This window comes from Gnatocerus cornutus, chromosome 3, assembly GCF_029298725.1.
Source record: "Gnatocerus cornutus isolate USDA-ARS CGAHR chromosome 3, icGnaCorn1.1, whole genome shotgun sequence".
Classification (NCBI taxonomy): Eukaryota; Metazoa; Arthropoda; class Insecta; order Coleoptera; family Tenebrionidae; genus Gnatocerus; species Gnatocerus cornutus.
The window spans coordinates 19,188,383-19,205,234 of record NC_142235.1 but is presented as its reverse complement, the minus strand read 5'-3'; the positions used below and the strand labels follow the sequence as shown (position 1 = coordinate 19,205,234).

General features: G+C 38.6%; 1 protein-coding gene across 1 annotated transcript in view; it reads right to left on the bottom strand.

Annotated features, from left to right (window-relative positions):
- Nucleotides 1–518: 518 nt before the first annotated feature.
- The window catches only part of unc80 (unc80, NALCN channel complex subunit), a 27,542-nt gene continuing 11,208 nt past the window's right edge, over nt 519–16,852 (bottom strand). The window contains exons 18-45 of the mRNA XM_088031629.1: nt 15,415–15,687; nt 15,203–15,365; nt 15,017–15,149; nt 14,857–14,972; nt 14,620–14,810; nt 14,220–14,571; nt 13,819–14,171; nt 13,604–13,760; nt 12,643–13,549; nt 12,385–12,592; nt 12,153–12,339; nt 9,430–9,599; nt 8,999–9,380; nt 8,815–8,955; nt 8,233–8,767; nt 7,985–8,180; nt 7,575–7,939; nt 7,203–7,530; nt 6,950–7,153; nt 6,653–6,904; nt 6,478–6,601; nt 4,898–5,110; nt 4,510–4,851; nt 4,298–4,465; nt 4,149–4,253; nt 2,676–2,804; nt 2,465–2,616; nt 519–2,423 (exon numbers count right to left, since the gene is read on the bottom strand). Coding sequence (XP_087887755.1) covers nt 1,929–2,423; nt 2,465–2,616; nt 2,676–2,804; nt 4,149–4,253; nt 4,298–4,465; nt 4,510–4,851; nt 4,898–5,110; nt 6,478–6,601; nt 6,653–6,904; nt 6,950–7,153; nt 7,203–7,530; nt 7,575–7,939; nt 7,985–8,180; nt 8,233–8,767; nt 8,815–8,955; nt 8,999–9,380; nt 9,430–9,599; nt 12,153–12,339; nt 12,385–12,592; nt 12,643–13,549; nt 13,604–13,760; nt 13,819–14,171; nt 14,220–14,571; nt 14,620–14,810; nt 14,857–14,972; nt 15,017–15,149; nt 15,203–15,365; nt 15,415–15,687 — 7,341 coding nt within the window. The 3' untranslated portion in view covers nt 519–1,928. The remainder of the gene's footprint in view (nt 2,424–2,464; nt 2,617–2,675; nt 2,805–4,148; nt 4,254–4,297; nt 4,466–4,509; nt 4,852–4,897; nt 5,111–6,477; nt 6,602–6,652; nt 6,905–6,949; nt 7,154–7,202; nt 7,531–7,574; nt 7,940–7,984; nt 8,181–8,232; nt 8,768–8,814; nt 8,956–8,998; nt 9,381–9,429; nt 9,600–12,152; nt 12,340–12,384; nt 12,593–12,642; nt 13,550–13,603; nt 13,761–13,818; nt 14,172–14,219; nt 14,572–14,619; nt 14,811–14,856; nt 14,973–15,016; nt 15,150–15,202; nt 15,366–15,414; nt 15,688–16,852) is intronic.

Below are 16,852 nucleotides of genomic sequence, written 5' to 3'. Positions count from 1 at the left end.
TACCGTTTTTAAACAGCATGGAAATTTTAATTTACTTGGATCTTCTCGCACAAATTAATTAATTACGTAGCCTTAATACACATCAAATTTTACGTTAAAATAGCAAATGTCAAATTCTATGGATGTTGCCAATCTTGTCAACTCAAAATTTCCAAAGCTAATTTGTCAAAATTTAAACTTTAAATTTGAACCATAAATCAGTTCACTGTTTTATTAAAAACTTTGTCAGATGCTATACTATTCCGGATTTTCACGATATTTCCCAATTTTTTCACGAAAAATGACAATTTGCAAAAGTTTTATTATTATCCTGGCTCCTCCACCATTTTTCAGTAAATTTTATTTTATTTACTTTCAATTTTGGTAACATTTTAAAGAGAAAAATTCCTACTTTTTTTGTACTACCAACTCTTATTATTAATTATTACGCGCACCTGAAGTACCAATTTAAAAGCTCACACTAATTAATTACGTAATTGTGATGCATAACAATGTTTCGGTCAAAATTGTCAAATAATGATGTATATAGTTTGCCCAGTTATAGCCCACTTACTGTCAACCCTGTCAGCCCAGTTCGCGTAGGAATTTAGTGTTTAGTGTATTTTGTAGCATAATTTGCTGCCAACTGTTAAAATCTCCCAATCCCTCACCGGATATACCATACCAGAGTTCATTACTATCGGTCCACTCATTATAAAGTTAAGTTGGCAGCAGACACTAGCGATTTTTATCAATAATAGCTGGCAGCAATAGCGTTTGACCTTGATCTAACTGGCATGCGCAAGATTGCCAAAACTTGTTAAAACTTTTTTTTGCAGCAAATTTTTAATTAAATATTGATTAATACACTTAACTTTGACAACGTGTTAACCTCAAAAAACGCTACATTCAATTTTCCCCAAATTTTCTCCCTAAAAAATTGAAAATCTGATTTACATCCAAGAATTTTTGAAAATTTACGCAGGAGAGTGGACTGATAGCAATGAGCTGTACTTTATGTATGTTGTTGGCTTATTTTGTTATTTTAAATTTCGCGCGTACACTTTGCTGTCATTTAATCTCTCATTGTACGAACTATAACCATAATATATAATAAATTTCATGTCAAATGTCAAATTCTGGGGGATAATGATGCCAACCTTGTCATATTAAAAACTTCAAAACTGATTTGTCAAGATTCCAATTTTAAATAAGAAACGCAGTCCACTTTCTTATGAAAAACTCCTTTAAATGCTCTATGATTTTAACAAAATCCTTCATTTTTTTACAAAAAATGACTGATTCTAAAAAATTTTATTTTATATTTCCTTAATTTCAGTAATATTTTTATAAAATTTGTTACATTTTATCAAGAAAAATCCCTACATTTTTTTGTACTACCAACCCTCAAAAAATCCACAGAAATTTCACTTCAATTGGACCAGTTTAAGTGCTCGCATTAATTAATTACGTAGTTGTGATGCATAGCAATTTTCATGCCAAAACTGGCAAATGTCAAATTCTGGAGGATAATGTCAAAGCTAACTTCTCTAGATCGCAAAAAAATGTTGAAAATTCCTTTTTGTAATTCGTTCCTGTTGCATATGTTGCAATGCTGAAGTTATATGAATTAGGTTTTTGAGTAGCGGAAAATCTCTAGACCTGGCAACACTGGAGGTCATTACTATCGGTCCACTCATCAAAAGGTAAAGTTGGCCGCAGCGTCTAGTAATTTTAATCGATAGCTGTTGGCAGCAAAAGCGTTTGACCTTGACTTAACTGACATGCGTTCCATTTAATTTTCCCCTAATTTTCTCCCCAAATAACTGAAATCCAGATTTACACTCAAGAATTTTCGAAAATTTGCACAATGGACTCTACTTTAGATAATAAATTAATTCCTCGAAAGCCTCAAAACTAAATTCAATTCTCTGTGGTGTCATAAACATCTAAATAAGCGTAGTTTCGTCTTGGTGCTCAAACACCATCAGCAGCGAATGTTGCGAAGACGACCTCTCCGTGTGACTCAACAGCGCCGTTCTCTCTCCATTCTCATTCAAAGAACAGTCCGGGGAGCTGTTATCGCACTGCAAATTCGTAGTGGTAGCACTGCTAGTCGATGGCAGATCATGAATATCCGGTGACGCCAACGGCGGAAAAGATTTCGGACTCGATTCTAAATTCTCCCTTAAATGCATAACAGGGTACGACTCTTTATACCCCGAAGTACTCGAAGTTTGCGAAACAGCACTGTCTTCATCCCAAGAGCTCTCAGTCGGTTTACCCCGAATCGAAATCCTCAGTCTGTGTTGATCGGAAATCTGGTGATCTGGGGGAGTTTCTAGAGACTGCGGCGGAACTGTCACTGTTGCTGGGGGGGTGATTGGTACACCTGGGGAACCAGGCTGGGGGGATTCCTCTGGTTCTAGTTTCGTGTGAGGGAGCTAAAACAGCGTTAGGTTTCCAAACTGGTTAAAATTCTTACTTCGACTCGACTGTTCTTGCGACTTTTTCGGATCCGGAAGGTTTTTCGGCTCTGCGGTTTTATGCGTTGGAGGCGGGATTTGCTGGGGTGGTTTTCCCCGGAGCTCTCATCGGCGGGGCTGCCCGGACTTAGAGGAGTTATTGAAGTCTCTCCTAAGATTTTAACAATTTAATTGAAATGAAGATTGGGGGTGGAAACTAGACGGGTTTACCTGAGGAGTGTCTAAATTCTACAGAAGAAACGAATCGAAGTTTATGGGCCTTGTGAGACATTAAAGAGTCGGGTTTGGGCATTTGAGCGGCGTGTTCCTCGCCCACGGAGGATCTTTGAGATCTGAGATCTGAAACATGCAAGGTAGTTCAGGGAAATTAGGTTTTAAATTCTAGCTAATTATTAAAATTTTGAAACTTGGCAGAAACAATCCTTGAGGGATCAGGACATAAATAAAAAAAGTTCTCTCAACTAACGTGGGATATTCATCCCCTAAAATTGAGATAAACACCCCCAGAAAATGTTTTATTTGTTTATCTTACAAACCATTAATTTTAGAGCAAAAATAGAGATAATAGAAAATATTTGAAATTAAATTTTCTAACAAAAATGTTCTATTCATTTTTTGCGTACAACTTCGCGCAAATACGGCGCGAGCTATTAAAATATAGAGCTATTAAAAAGTTTAATTTGCTTTGTTTTAATGTTATTAATTTTAATGGAAAATGTCAAGAAATCTAAAAGCACATCTTATTTACAAAAATCATTTTGTTCGCTTGGTTATTCCAAAAATCTAAATATCTCGGAGTCCCTGAAACTGTTTGACATTTTTTAGATTTTTGAAAAGTACGATTTATAATTTTGGACCTCTAGGCAATATTTTTGTGGTGCAAAGCTGAATAAAAATCCTAAGAAAACGTATGTTGCGACCATATTAGCTTAAGTTTGTTTAAATTTCATAAACATCTTGGCAAGAACTTGTAAAATTTATTTCATTTAAGATTATTTGATTATCTCTTTGATGACGTATTTGTAACAAAGATTGAAAAAAAGATTTAAATAAAATTGGGAAAATAAAATGTAAATAAAAGTGGTGTACTCGCATTTTTTACAAATTTGAGTCCTGACCTGTGAAAGAACAAAATGGATTATAGAGTCACAATCAAGAGGTCATTCATCTTCAGATATGAGGTTTTCAGTCTTCAAGTATTTTTTGTCTAAAATTGGTTGACTAGAGAATGAATGGCACACACACTCTGCATACGGGACATTGCTCCTACTCACTCTCATCTTTGCGCCGCATTTGGGCGAGTAACATTTGATGTACCCAAAAAATAAATAAGACAATTTTTGTAGAAAATTTAATTGTCAATATTTTTTGTTACTTCTATATTTGCTCTAAAGAGAATAGTTTAGAAGATAAATGAGAAAAACCATTTTTTGGAGTATTTTTCTCAATTTTAGGGGATGAAGCTCCTACGTTGGGTGACAGAACTTTTTTTATTTAATTTCTAATGCCTTTGGTAATTTTTTCTGCCAAGTTTAAAAAACTTTAATAATTTTTTTAACGGCCATTTTCGATCTAATTTCCCTGGACCAATGAGGGTACTGCAAACACAACTTAACACTGGTGAAGAGATATTAAACTGGGGGTTAAAACATGCAATTAAAAAGTTGAAGTGTTGAAACTGACCAGGTGCTGCGTTACAAGGAGTTGAATTACCATTAGGGTCTTGCCCCTCACTCCCCGCTTGGATGGGTGTTGATTGACTAGTAGTGCTAGTCGAAGATTCTGGTACTAAAACAACCCTTAAAACCACGGTCAACCCATCACCTTCTTACCTTTCGCCGGGAGAGTAGTATGGGGATGATCAGTCGACCCTTTGGTCCCATGGTCACCAGTAAACAACCCAATAAGAGAGTGTCTTTGCCGCCCATGATTCGTTTCGCTGGTCATTTGAACGGTGGACTGCCCACCCTCCGGTTTCTTAGAGTCGGTGTTATCCGACGCTAAAAACCAGTTTTAGTGGGGCGAAAAACAAAAAAAAACCTACTGTCTTCGAGTTCTTCCTTCAACTCCTTCATTTGGTGCGCGAGTTCCATCAACAGCGCCCCTCGACTCTTCGGGAATGGTAATTCAATCCCCCTAATCTTATCCCGAATCCTCGAATGTATATTACGCTCGAAATCCGAAATGGGCGGTTGTGCCAACTTTTGAAAAATAAACGGCTGCATCAAAATAAACAGTGGCGTGCGATGCGTCACTACAAAATCAAGAAAATCCCATAAGAAACTCGCCGCTTCGTTTCGTTTCCCTAGTTCTCTCATAGTTCTTGCGATTTTTGTCCAAACGGTTATTAGTTCGCCTTCGAAGCAAATTGTCATGATTTTCAGAGCTAGAAAATTTATTAAAATTGGGTTGAAATCAACTGGAAATTTTACCAAGGAAAGAGACTTGATACAAGGAACTGTTAATTTTGGAGGAGATTTTCGTGTCTCGAGTTCCAGTGAAGGTTAAGCTTCCGGTGCGTATTTCCGCTGCTGATTTTAAGTTGGGGCCTGACGACGCCATTGACTTTGTGTTGGGGGGGCTCATTGCGTGCAAGACCAGCGTAAGGGCAAAGCTCACGTCGTTTTGTTTCATTGCATGGACATCTGAAATGTTAGTGTAGATTTATGAAAATTCTTGGGTGTAAATCAGGCTTTCGATTTTTTAGGGGAAACTCGTTAGCAAAGTTGGCATTAACATCAAACATTAATTAAGAATTATTTAATTGTTACGCTTTTTAGATTTGCGTCAAGGTTAAACGCTTTTGCTGCCAACTGTAGATAATAAAATTGCTAGAAACTGCTGCCAACTTTACTTTTTAATGAGTTTATAGTTGGTTTAGGTTGTGAATGTCTACCCAAAATCACAAATTTTGAGTTTTTTGTCGCGTAATTCATTCCTGTCGCAAATGTTTTAGGGTACAAAAGACGATCGTGTAAGTTCTGTAATTGTAATTTGTTACATTGACAAATGTCAAATTCTGGGAGGACAATGATGCCAACCATGTCATATTAAAATTTCGAGAGTTAATTTCAACAATATTTCAACCTTAAATAAAGAAATAACTGTCAAATTGGACACTTGCAATCTAAATCGACTGTGACTACTTTGTGACAGTTGGCATCTTGAGAAATTGGCTTTATCCCCCAGAATTTGACATTTGCCAATTTTGACAAGAAAATTGCTGTGCATCACAACTACGTAATTAATTAGTGCGAGCTATTAAACTGGTCCCTCAGGTGCGCGCAATAATTTCTGGGAACATTTTGGGAGTTGGTACTACCAAAAATGTGACACAAATTTCATTTAAATTGTACTAAAAATAAAGAAAATATAAAATAAAATTTAATGAAAAATGGTGGAGGCGCCAGGATAATAATAAAACTTTGCAAATTGTCATTTTTCGTAAAAAAATTGGGAAATATCGTGAAAATACGGAAACGTAAAACATCTGAAGGATAATAAGACAGACTGAACTGTGGTTTATATTTCAAGTTGGTAATTTGACAAATTAACTTGGAAATTTTTAGATAACAAGATTGGCATCTTTGTCCCCCAGAATTTGACATTTGTCTATTTTGACATAAAATTTGTTGTGTACTATAAGGTTACCTAATTAATTAGTGCGAGCCCTTAAATTTTTCTGCGTTTGAAAACCCTCAATTTTGTGACAATCTGACAAATGTGACATTGTTTGACATTTTCCAGAAATGCAGAAAATTAAAAAAAAAACAAACCAATCAAAGAACTGCATTTAAATTTGGCGCCTCCAAAAAATCTGCAGGAAAATTTCCCAAATTTGTGCAAACTTGTCTGACGTAAGAAACGACACATTAAAAAATGTCAACGCCGTCTTTAATTAATATTGAAAGAATCACCCTGTATATAAAGTTTTACTTACAGCGCTACCAACTGACGGCAACAAAAATCACCGTACAACAAATTCAGTGCTACCAACCAACAAAAATCTTACCTTTACGACCACTGCCAACTCTCAGACATAGTGGCATAATAAGATTCATTATCATACTCTCAGTTTTATCCTGCGTTGAGAACGTCGAATTTCCGCCACAAACTTGCTCCAGAGTGCAATTATCCTAAACAAAATCGCATCAATTCACTTTTATTCTTCCTCAGAAGTTACTTACATTGGTATTCTGTATCTGTAGCGCTATCAACCGCACCACCATCGAACAGAAGTGCGGTGGAGGAGTCTGACTCATTAAAGCCGCCGTAGCCGAAGACAATCCTTCGTTGGAGTAACAATCAGTGACTATCAACACCTGACAAGTGTTAATTAGAGCTTTGATGTGCTGCCAATGCATGATGTATGGGTATTTCAACATCGTATCGTAGATTCCTTTAAGAAGACCAGCAGCGGCGTCCCAGTCGGTATTCCTCTAAATTACCTCTTCAGACGAGTGAAATTAACACTCCCAACTTACCCGAATCGAAGGTTTCTTCGATATCTTCTGAAACACTTTGTCTAGTCTTCTGAGGATTGTCACCAAAGCGGGTCGCATGGCGTCATTAGCCCACTCCGTCGATGGCAGAATGTAACTCATGTAGTGTTGAAGGCCTCGGCAGCCCATGGACTCGGGGTCGTAAGGCGACACTTTCAATAAACTGTGAGCGATGTCTGCAAGCCGCTAAATCCAACAGTCAAAATACTGAAGTTTTTAATAATAGCAACATTACAATGTGAGAGCGGAGGTCCAACAGCTCGATGAGTTTCCCCTCCTGGTTGTTCTTCTTGTTCAACTCCCCCAGGCGCGTGGTGGCTCGACACATAAACTCACCCACTAGCGAAAGTAAAACGTCTCGAGGTCTTCGATACTCTGCTCGAAGAACTTCAGAGTCCTCAACATCGTGCTCGTACATACTTTTAGCTCTTGAGTGCTCACTCATGAACTTCGAGTGGGAATCGTCTTCGAAGTCAAAACCGGGGGAGTAAGGACCCCGACTGTAATTCCTCTGGCTCGATCCTTTGTGCTCAGGACTTGAGCGGTAGGGCCCGTTGTAGCTCCTAAACAATAATAAAGAACGCCGCGAAGAACAAACTGCTCTTACTTAGTTAAAGCTTCACAGTTGTTGACCAAAGTCTTGATGGAGACCGCCAGCTGGTTGATGATTTCCTTCTCGGTCTTCCCTTCTTTGTTGTACGAAGGGAGTTGGATGTGTTGGACGTAACACGGAAGAATAGCTTCTAGAATAATCAGCATCTGGTAGCCTCTGACACTCTCGGAAGAGTACGAAACGACCATCACACACAAGGAGATGCAATCCAGGATGGTCACCATCTCGTTTTCGTCGTGGTAACAAAAGTCGATGGCTTTCAGAGGCTTGTCTTCTTTCACCAGCTCGGCGATGTTCAAAGGGTCCGGTGATGGCGTCTCCAGACTTAACAGAAGGTTAAAGAGACAACTGGACTGAATCTACAAAGCGCGTTCTTATAAAAGTTAAATGAGGGGTTAAAGCACCTTGTGCGCATCCCCGAAAGTCCCTTCTTCGTCCGTATCTAACATTGCAGAGACAGAACCAAACATCTGAAGAATAAAAGGCTTCCGGTTCATCAAGTAGAACTGCTTCACGGCGTATTCGACCGTCGTCGTTACGAGCTTGTTGGTTTGGTGGTTGGAGTAGATCTTCAGGAGAGTGGGCATAATCAACAGATATCTGAAGAATAAAAGTTAATTTCCTACTGAATTTCCAGAAGCTTAAAAGTTACCCGTTCGTGGAAAAAATGTTCTTGAAATGAAACGCCGCGTTTATGTACGTCGCCATGACGTACCTCAAGATGCAGGCGTCTTCTGAATGAAGAATAACCGCCCCGTTTAACACGTTTAAGAAGAGATGGATGTCGCCAGAGTACGCGAAGTTTCCAGCCATCGCTTCAAACATTCGTGCAATCAAGCGCACCCACATGAACTTGTGGAGGACGTCTAAACCTAACAGTTCTTTTCCCAGAGCTCCTCCTTTGTACAGATCAAGATCGGACTCCAACGCCTTCCGGGGAAACGAAGGAAGTTTCATTAGCTCTTCGTGAAGGAACACAACTCTTTGGACAACCATGTCGACGTTCTTTAAGATCGCCCACGTTAACAGAACTTTACCGATTTCCACAAACTTGTGCAGGAGTTCTTGTTTTTGTAAAGCATTGAAGGCGTCTTCAGGTTTCATGTGGACTAGTTCGAGTTGGGGGTACTGGGAGCGTTTGAAGAAGTAGTAGTCTCGGACGTACGACGCCGGATTTCGAATTTGATCTAAAAATTAACAATGAACTCACGGAAACACCCTCAAGATTCGTTACGCGTTTTGTAGTCAACCAAGAAGAACTCCTTGTGGCTGTTGTCATCAATCCCGAAGAAGTCGAGGGCTTCCCGGAGAATCGCGCAAAACTGAGTGTCTTCCTGCACGGGGAATTGGGACGGGATTCCTCCAGCGTCCGGATCTGGAAATCGTCGTTTATTGGGAAAGAACTCTTCAGTTCTCACCTTGGGGTCCGTGGACTATGATCTTCTTCGCCGAAGGAACGTTCGCTGTGAGTAAAATCGAAGCATCGCACTGTTCCTTCCGCAGAATCTGCTTCAAGTCCTTGAACATGATCCCATGGACGCTGTGGACGACCATCCACAAGACTGACAAGGCAGCCCCGATTAACATCTGTCCGTCTTCATGGGGGCTCCGCACGTAAAACATCACGTAACCGATGATGTAGTTATAAAGAGCGAACGCCGCCTGTTGTGGTAACTTCGGAATGAACCTGATGACATGTCTTATGATTTTAAACATTAGTTCTTGCTTCTCGCGGGTGAGTCGCTCGAGGATGTAACGTAAGAAAAGAGCGCTGTCTTCGACCAAACAGCACCAAATCACCTAGAAAATCAGAAGAATGTTTGCTCTTGAAGGAGTTGGTGGCGTTTACTTGGTAAGCGACTTCGTATACGGCGTTTCCGTCGGAGGAAACCGCAGCATCGTCGAGGAGGTTTATGATCTGGACCACCGCCGAGCATAAGCAGGAGGGAAACAAAGAATGGGCTGAGTGGAGGTGGTGGCCGGTGTTGCGGGTTTGTCCCTCCGCCTGCTCGTCGTCGGCTGCAAAGATATTTTCAGATTTCTAACAGATCCACCCTCTTTTCATAACAAAATGGAGAATGTGATTACAGCCCAAAAAACGAATTATTTGATTGGTCGTATTGTTCTTATCTCGGTAGTTTTTGTGGCAAATTCATTGGCCGGATGCCCAAACTGTTGCTTTTTATTGGTTGCTTGCTTGACACATTTGTTCTATAATTTTGTAATTTGGCACAGTTATTAATCGAAACTTAAGTAGTAATATCATCTAATTTTATTACAATCTCATTACAATTACCGGAATTACAACATTTTTCAGAAAATTTTGGAAATTCTTGACTGATCGCCATAATAAAAATTTGTAAAATTTAACACTTTTGCTCCACAGTTTTGTAAGTTGGTACAGTAAACAATCAAAAGTAACGTAGAAATGTCCCTAAATTTTATTACAATTGCGTTACAATTAGTAGAATTACAGCATGAATAAGAAAATTTTGACAATTCTTGTCCAGCTACCGTTACAAAAATTTGTAAAATTTGACATGTAAGACTGATAATTTTGTAATTTGGCACAGTTACGAATAAAAAGTAACGTAGTAATGTCCCCAAATTTTATTACAATCGCTTCTTAATTACCGGAATTACAGGAATTTTAAGAAAATTTTGGAAATTTTGAGCTAATCGTAACAAAAATTTGTAAATATTGCCACATTTGTTCTATAATTTTGTAATTTGGCACAGTTATCAAACGAAAGCAGAATTGTAATGTCATAAAATTTCATTACAATAATAGTATAATCACTGAAATTACAGCGTTTTTGAGAACATTTTGGAAATTTTTGGTAAGCCCCGGAACAAAAATTTGTAAACTTTGACAATCTTGCTTTAAAATTTTGTAATTTGGCAGAGTTACAAATCAAAAGTAACGTAGTAATGTCCCCAAATTTTATTACAAACGCTTTAGAAGTACCGAAATTATAGCAAATTTAAAAAAAAAATGAAAATTTTGAGCTAACCTTCGTAACAGAAATTTGTACATTTGTTTTATAATTTTGTAATTTGGCACAGTTATCAATCGAAAGCAAAATTATAATGTCACAAAATTTCATTACAATAATGCAACACTCACTGAATTTATCGCGTTTTTGAGAACATTTGTAAATTTTTGGTTAGCACCGGAACAAAAAGCTGTAAATTTGATTCTCTTGTTTTAGAATTTTGTAATTTGGCACAGTTAAAAACTAAAAGTAAAGTAGTAATGTCACCAAATTCCATTACAATCACGTTACAATTACTTGAATTACAGCATTTATGAGAAAAGTTTGAAAATTCTTGTCTAGCTACCGTAACAAAAATTTGTAAAATTTGACATATATAACCGATAATTTTGTAATTTGGCACAGTTACGAATAAAAAGTAACGTAGTAATGTCCCTAAATTTTATTACAATCGCTTCTTAATTACCGGAATTACAGGAATTTTAAGAAAATTTTGGAAATTTTGAGCTAATCGTAACAAAAATTTGTAAATATTGCCACATTTGTTCTATAATTTTGTAATTTGGCACAGTTATCAAACGAAATCAGAATTGTAATGTCATAAAATTTCATTACAATAATAGTATAATCACTAAAATTACAGCGTTTTTGAGAACATTTTGGAAATTTTTGGTAAGCCCCGGAACAAAAATTTGTAAACTTTGACAATCTTGCTTTAAAATTTTGTAATTTGGCAGAGTTACAAATCAACAGTAACGTAGTAATGTCCCCAAATTTTATTACAAACGCTTTAGAAGTACCGAAATTATAGCAAATTTAAAAAAAATGAAAATTTTGAGCTAACCATCGTAACAAAAATTTGTACATTTGTTTTATAATTTTGTAATTTGGCACAGTTATCAATCGAAAGCAAAATTATAATGTCACAAATCATTACAATAATGCAACACTCACTGAATTTATAGCGTTTTTGAGAACATTTGTAAATTTTTGGTTAGCACCGGAACAAAAAGCTGTAAATTTGATTCTCTTGATTTAGAATTTTGTAATTTGGCACAGTTAAAAACTAAAAGCAAAGTAGTAATGTACCATTACAATCGCGTTACAATTAATAGAATTACAGCATTTATGAGAAAAGTTTGAAAACTCTTGTCTAGCTACCGTAACAAAAATTTGTAAAATTTGACATATATAACCGATAATTTTGTAATTTGGCACAGTTACGAATCAAAAGTAACATAACAATGTCTCCAAATTTTATTACAATAGCTGTATAATTACCGGAGTTACAGAAAATTTTGAAGATTTTGAGCTAGCCATCGTAACAAAAATTTGTAAATATTGACACACTTGTCCTATAATTTTGTAATTTAGTACAATCAACCATCGAAAGTAAAGTAGTACCCTTCCGAAATTTTATTACAAACGCATTACAAATACGAAAATTACGCATGTATAAAAATATTTTCTAAATTTTTGGCCCGTGCTTGTTTGTTATATTTCAACCCTCCAAAAAGAAACTAACTAACAATAAAAATACTCAAATAAACTTGTAAAAATTCTGTCAGTTTCTAACCTTCATCGTGTTCTTCACTGGTGTGGTACAAACTCGGCTCGTGCGCCGCCTGAATGGTAATCGGAATGGTCGTGATAAGAAAATTCTCTCTTTCCTCCCTTTTCTTATCATCCTGAGCTTGCAAAGCCATTTTTATCAGCTCCGTTTGTTGCTTCTTCCTCGTTTTAGTCGCCGTGACCAACGATCTCTAAAATAACATTTCCAGCGTTTTTTACAAACGCGAAATCCTTACGTGTCTCTCTTGATTGATGGTAACTTCTTCGACTTTCGTCTTCACCAACAGCTCCCACGGAGAGTCGACAACATCCAAAGACTCAATTCCAATTTTCGGAGAAGGTAGAGTGAATTCAATGCCAGGAGGAGGTACTTTGAATAAAATATGAGCACTTTCCTCCATTCTGGGCCATACTTGGTACCTCATCTTCCACAAGACTTGGAATCTGTTGGTTTTAACACTAATCAAAAGAGAAGTTTATAGGAGTAGCTATACCTCAAGATTGCGTTAATTCGCATCGCGGGGTCCGGGTGAGACAGTCCGTGCTGCATAATATCCGAGACTTGCTGAGGGGCTTTAACAGCAGCTAGGATGAAGAGAGAAGCAGCAGATGCCGTCACCTCCTGGTTGCTTTCAAGAAGTAGCTCCCACACCGCGGGGATAATCTCCACGAAGTGTTCTTCGGAGAGAATAACCGCGCCTTTAAGAAGCACAGCCAGAGGACTGTGGAAAGCGTCCTTCACTTGACTTTTAATATATTTCAAGACAGGAGACGTCTCCGCGGGTTTTCCATCTTGCGACGGTTTCGACGAGTCTTGCCCCGTGTCCGACTCTGCAATATCCCTGGAGGAGTCTTTGGATGCTAGTTTACTCAACTGCGAACCATCCAGATTCTTATCAATCTTGTCTTTCTTCCCGACGCTGTCCTTCCGCCGGATTGGCGACACTTGCGAACTTGTCTGATCGGAGACTTTCCTGTTCTGAGATTTGTCCTTTTTTCCTTTCTTTTTACCCCCAAAGTCCATGCTGAGCTTGTCGTCCAAAACCCCAAATTCTTCTCCGTAGACTTTCCGGACGGCCTTCACCAAGCGGCTGGAGGCCCGCATGACGCGGCGGTAGCAAAACGGGTGGCAGAAGTTTTGATGAGGACAATAGTAATAGAAAGAGTTTGCAACCTGCACCATTACTTTCATCCACGGCATGTTTTTCGTCGTGTCATCGGTGTCGTTACTGTCACTCGGACTTTCAGGAGGTTGATCGTCGCTTAAGACACCCGGAGATTCTTCTCCGCTGGCTTCTCCAGCCATTCCAGGCTCTGAAGTGTCGCTGCGGTCTGACAAAGAACTGACTTTTCGCTTGGATTGGATGGAGTCCGTTCGTTTGACGGTCTCAGGGATGCGCCCTAAAAAAATCGTCTTTTAGTTCGTAAATAAGGGGTGTTTGAGGGTGGTCGTACACTCAATCTCCATATCTTTGCCTTCCTTCGTCCCTCGTCTTAGCTTCAAGCTTCTTCTTTTGAACGACCCTCCAGAGGGGGCTGCTGTGCCTCTGCGCAAAAGGTAAGGACGTGGGGGTTGGCCCATTCTTTTCCCATCCTCGCCCTGCATCATCGTCTGTACAAATAATTAGAAGATTGGATAAAATTTTGTATTCAATTCGGATTAACCTCACCTGCATTGTAACAGTGGTGTTGCTACTTCCTTCAGACTCGTTATCCGGTTCGTGTAAGACAAAACTAATCTTCCGCTCGGCTTGGCCTGAATCTCTATCACCAGCTATAGACTGCAGGCTTTGCGCAGAAGTCTGAGAGTGCCCCATGGAGGACAACGCCATGCTCCACCTCCTGTTGGCTTCCCGGCTGTACAGCCGCTCCCAAGGAGGGGGGCGTTCTTTCCCCGTCATCCTGGAGGACTTCGGTAGAGTTTGGTACGTCTCCCTCAGGAACCCGGTGATTTCGTGCAGAAGAATACACGCCATCAGACGAAGAGCCATCGGGCAGGTCGAGCCGTACAAATTAATACTCGCTGCAAGTTTTACTAGTTACGTTTGTTCAAACACTCTATATTAGGTACCTTCATCTAAAAAGTCCTCTTCTTCGTCTTGCATCAACAGCTCCTTCTGTTTCTGCTCGTCTAACACCATCGTAGCGATGTTATTCTCCAGCTGCTTGTCTTCATTCATGATCTCTTCTAACCGCTGCCCAAGAACTTCCGCCCATTGATAAAACATTTTACCGGCAGCTCTCTGCATTATATGGGAGCGCCGAATTCCGGTGTTGGGACCTCTGGGTGGTAAAGGCCCGGAAGGTCTAAACATGGGGAAATTTAGCTTCATCCATGATGGCCACTGGCCTTTGTTGCAGCAGTGGACGAAGTACGCGCACTCCATGAGTAAGGTTGCTCGAGCAACTACTGAAGAATGTGGCTGAAAATATTTGTTACAATAAGAATGATTGAAAAAGTTAGAGAGTACCAAATCGAGAATTGATGCGAGGAGATGGGCGTCTGGGACTGAGCCCGGAGGACACGTTTCTAGTAAAAATGATAGTCTTAGGGCTCCTTGGTAGACAGGAGTTGTGGATACCAGTTTTCTTTCTTTGAAGACGATGAATTCGGACTCCCTTGAGGACTCCCCCAGTTCGAAGGAGTTGCGCCGGCTGAAGTCTACATTGGGATTGTTTAGTTACTCTTGTGAACTTTCCATACTTACAGCCCCCTGAAGACTCCTCGGCATTTCCATCTTTCTTCTTCCCTTTCTTCAACACGAATTTATTAAACCGATCTTCAACTCTTCGTTTGGCTTTTTGAAGAGTTTGCCCAACGTTACTACAACAAAATTAGATGCGACTGTATTATGACTACCATACTACCTCTTTCCAGCTTTGTTGGGGTAGTATTTGGAAGTCTGGCGGATAAAAGTCGCAGTATCCGTGACCGAATCTCCATTGTCCTGGTTTTCGTTGTCATCGACGGAAGATTGATCACTTTTCCTGAACCAATTAACTGAAACAGACTCGTGTAACTCAACAGTTCTGCATGTTCTAGGATCGTCTTACCAATTCCTCCAAGTTTCGACTTGCTTTTGGTCTTTGGAGGCGGCTCTGTTATCCCCAGGGCCTTTTCGCTCTGACGCGGCGTCAAAATGTGTCTTTTTCGCAGGTTCCCCAGAGGACTCTGACTCATCTTCGAGAGTTCTTCAGCTTCGGTTTCTAACATGCTCTACAAGAAGTTGGTGAATTCAACGATTTTTTAATAAAGTCGTAGTTACAGCACACGTTGAAGAGGTGCTCCGTTTTTTAAACAACAGTTTTCTTACACCTTTGTCGTCGATTGTGTAAGAAGTGTCTGGGACAAGATCGCCTTGGTCATCGAGGTCTGTTTGGTGCACGTGTCGGATAACACGTGTAGTTTGCACGTTCGTTTCCTTTTTACTCGGTCTGTCGGCTGTGTCAATAAGAGCGCTAAGAGCGACTCTTCGGAAGACGGAGCCGTGTCCTTCTTTGACGTACGTCATCAAGTGGCGAACTTCGCAGTAGAGTCCCTGGAAATCCCAGGAATTTAGACAGGAAAACGAAATAGTCCAGGCAAAATACGCACAAAAATTTCAAAAGTTCATCTTATTGTTTTAAACAAAATTGCAAAATTCCACATCTATTGGTGTGCTGTTAAAAAAGTTACGCGCTGGTAAATGTCCAAGAAAACAAATATTTGCAAATATCTTGTCACTGGTGATTCCAATAGCAAAAATACTTGGAATTCTATCTTATCAAATTTGCCACAAAAAAGATCTTGTAATATTTTTCGTACAAGTTACCATTTTTGAGATATGAAAGTATTTTTCAAAATTTTAAGAATTTTATTCTTTTGTGCACCACAGTCGAAACATAAAACTTTTTTTAGACTGAGGAAGCATTTAGTGAAATTAACCTACAAAATTTTCCAGCAACTTATAGAATTAATCTTCTGCAAATTCTTTTTCATGGTACTTATTTTCTTTAAGAACTTCTTCTAGTTTTTGAGAGTCGTCAAAAAAACAGAATGGATTTTATGTATATCCTTATTGAAATCTTACAATTTAGACTCATTTGCCAAAGATTCAGGTAAGATGAACCGCGGCAATTACCACAAAATAAAACTTAACTTATTCACGCAAAATTAAAACTAGAACTCTTACCACCATTAAAACAAATACTTTTTATTAGTTTATTTAAGATACAGTTTTAATTGCCTTCTAAACTTCATTTTAGTCTTTATGTCTGTCTTCAGCAACAATCAGCAATAATAAAGTTGGTAATTTCCAATCACGGTTAATCCAAATAATAAAATCCCGAAAAAAATTGTCCATCATTTTTAGAAATTGTTAATGATAAAAGTCATTTTTACAAATACAATAACAGCTTCATGTAAAAAAGCTACGTTTTGTTTTAATAAACTTAAAAAAATTGTTTAAAATAAGTTAAAACAGCGTATTTAAATGTGGAATAACAAAGAACAAAAACAATAACAAATGAAATTCAACAATTTTGTATCTCACCTATAATGTATCTTCATGTTCTCGCTAAAAGGCCCTAAACTCTTTTTTTTAATTAATAAAACTACAATTTTTGGGCGCTACTTTCATTTCAAGTTTTAAAAATTTGTTTACGAAAAGTATCAATTTTTTCCATATAGTTAGAGTCAAGAATATTTGCAAAGCAGACTGAACC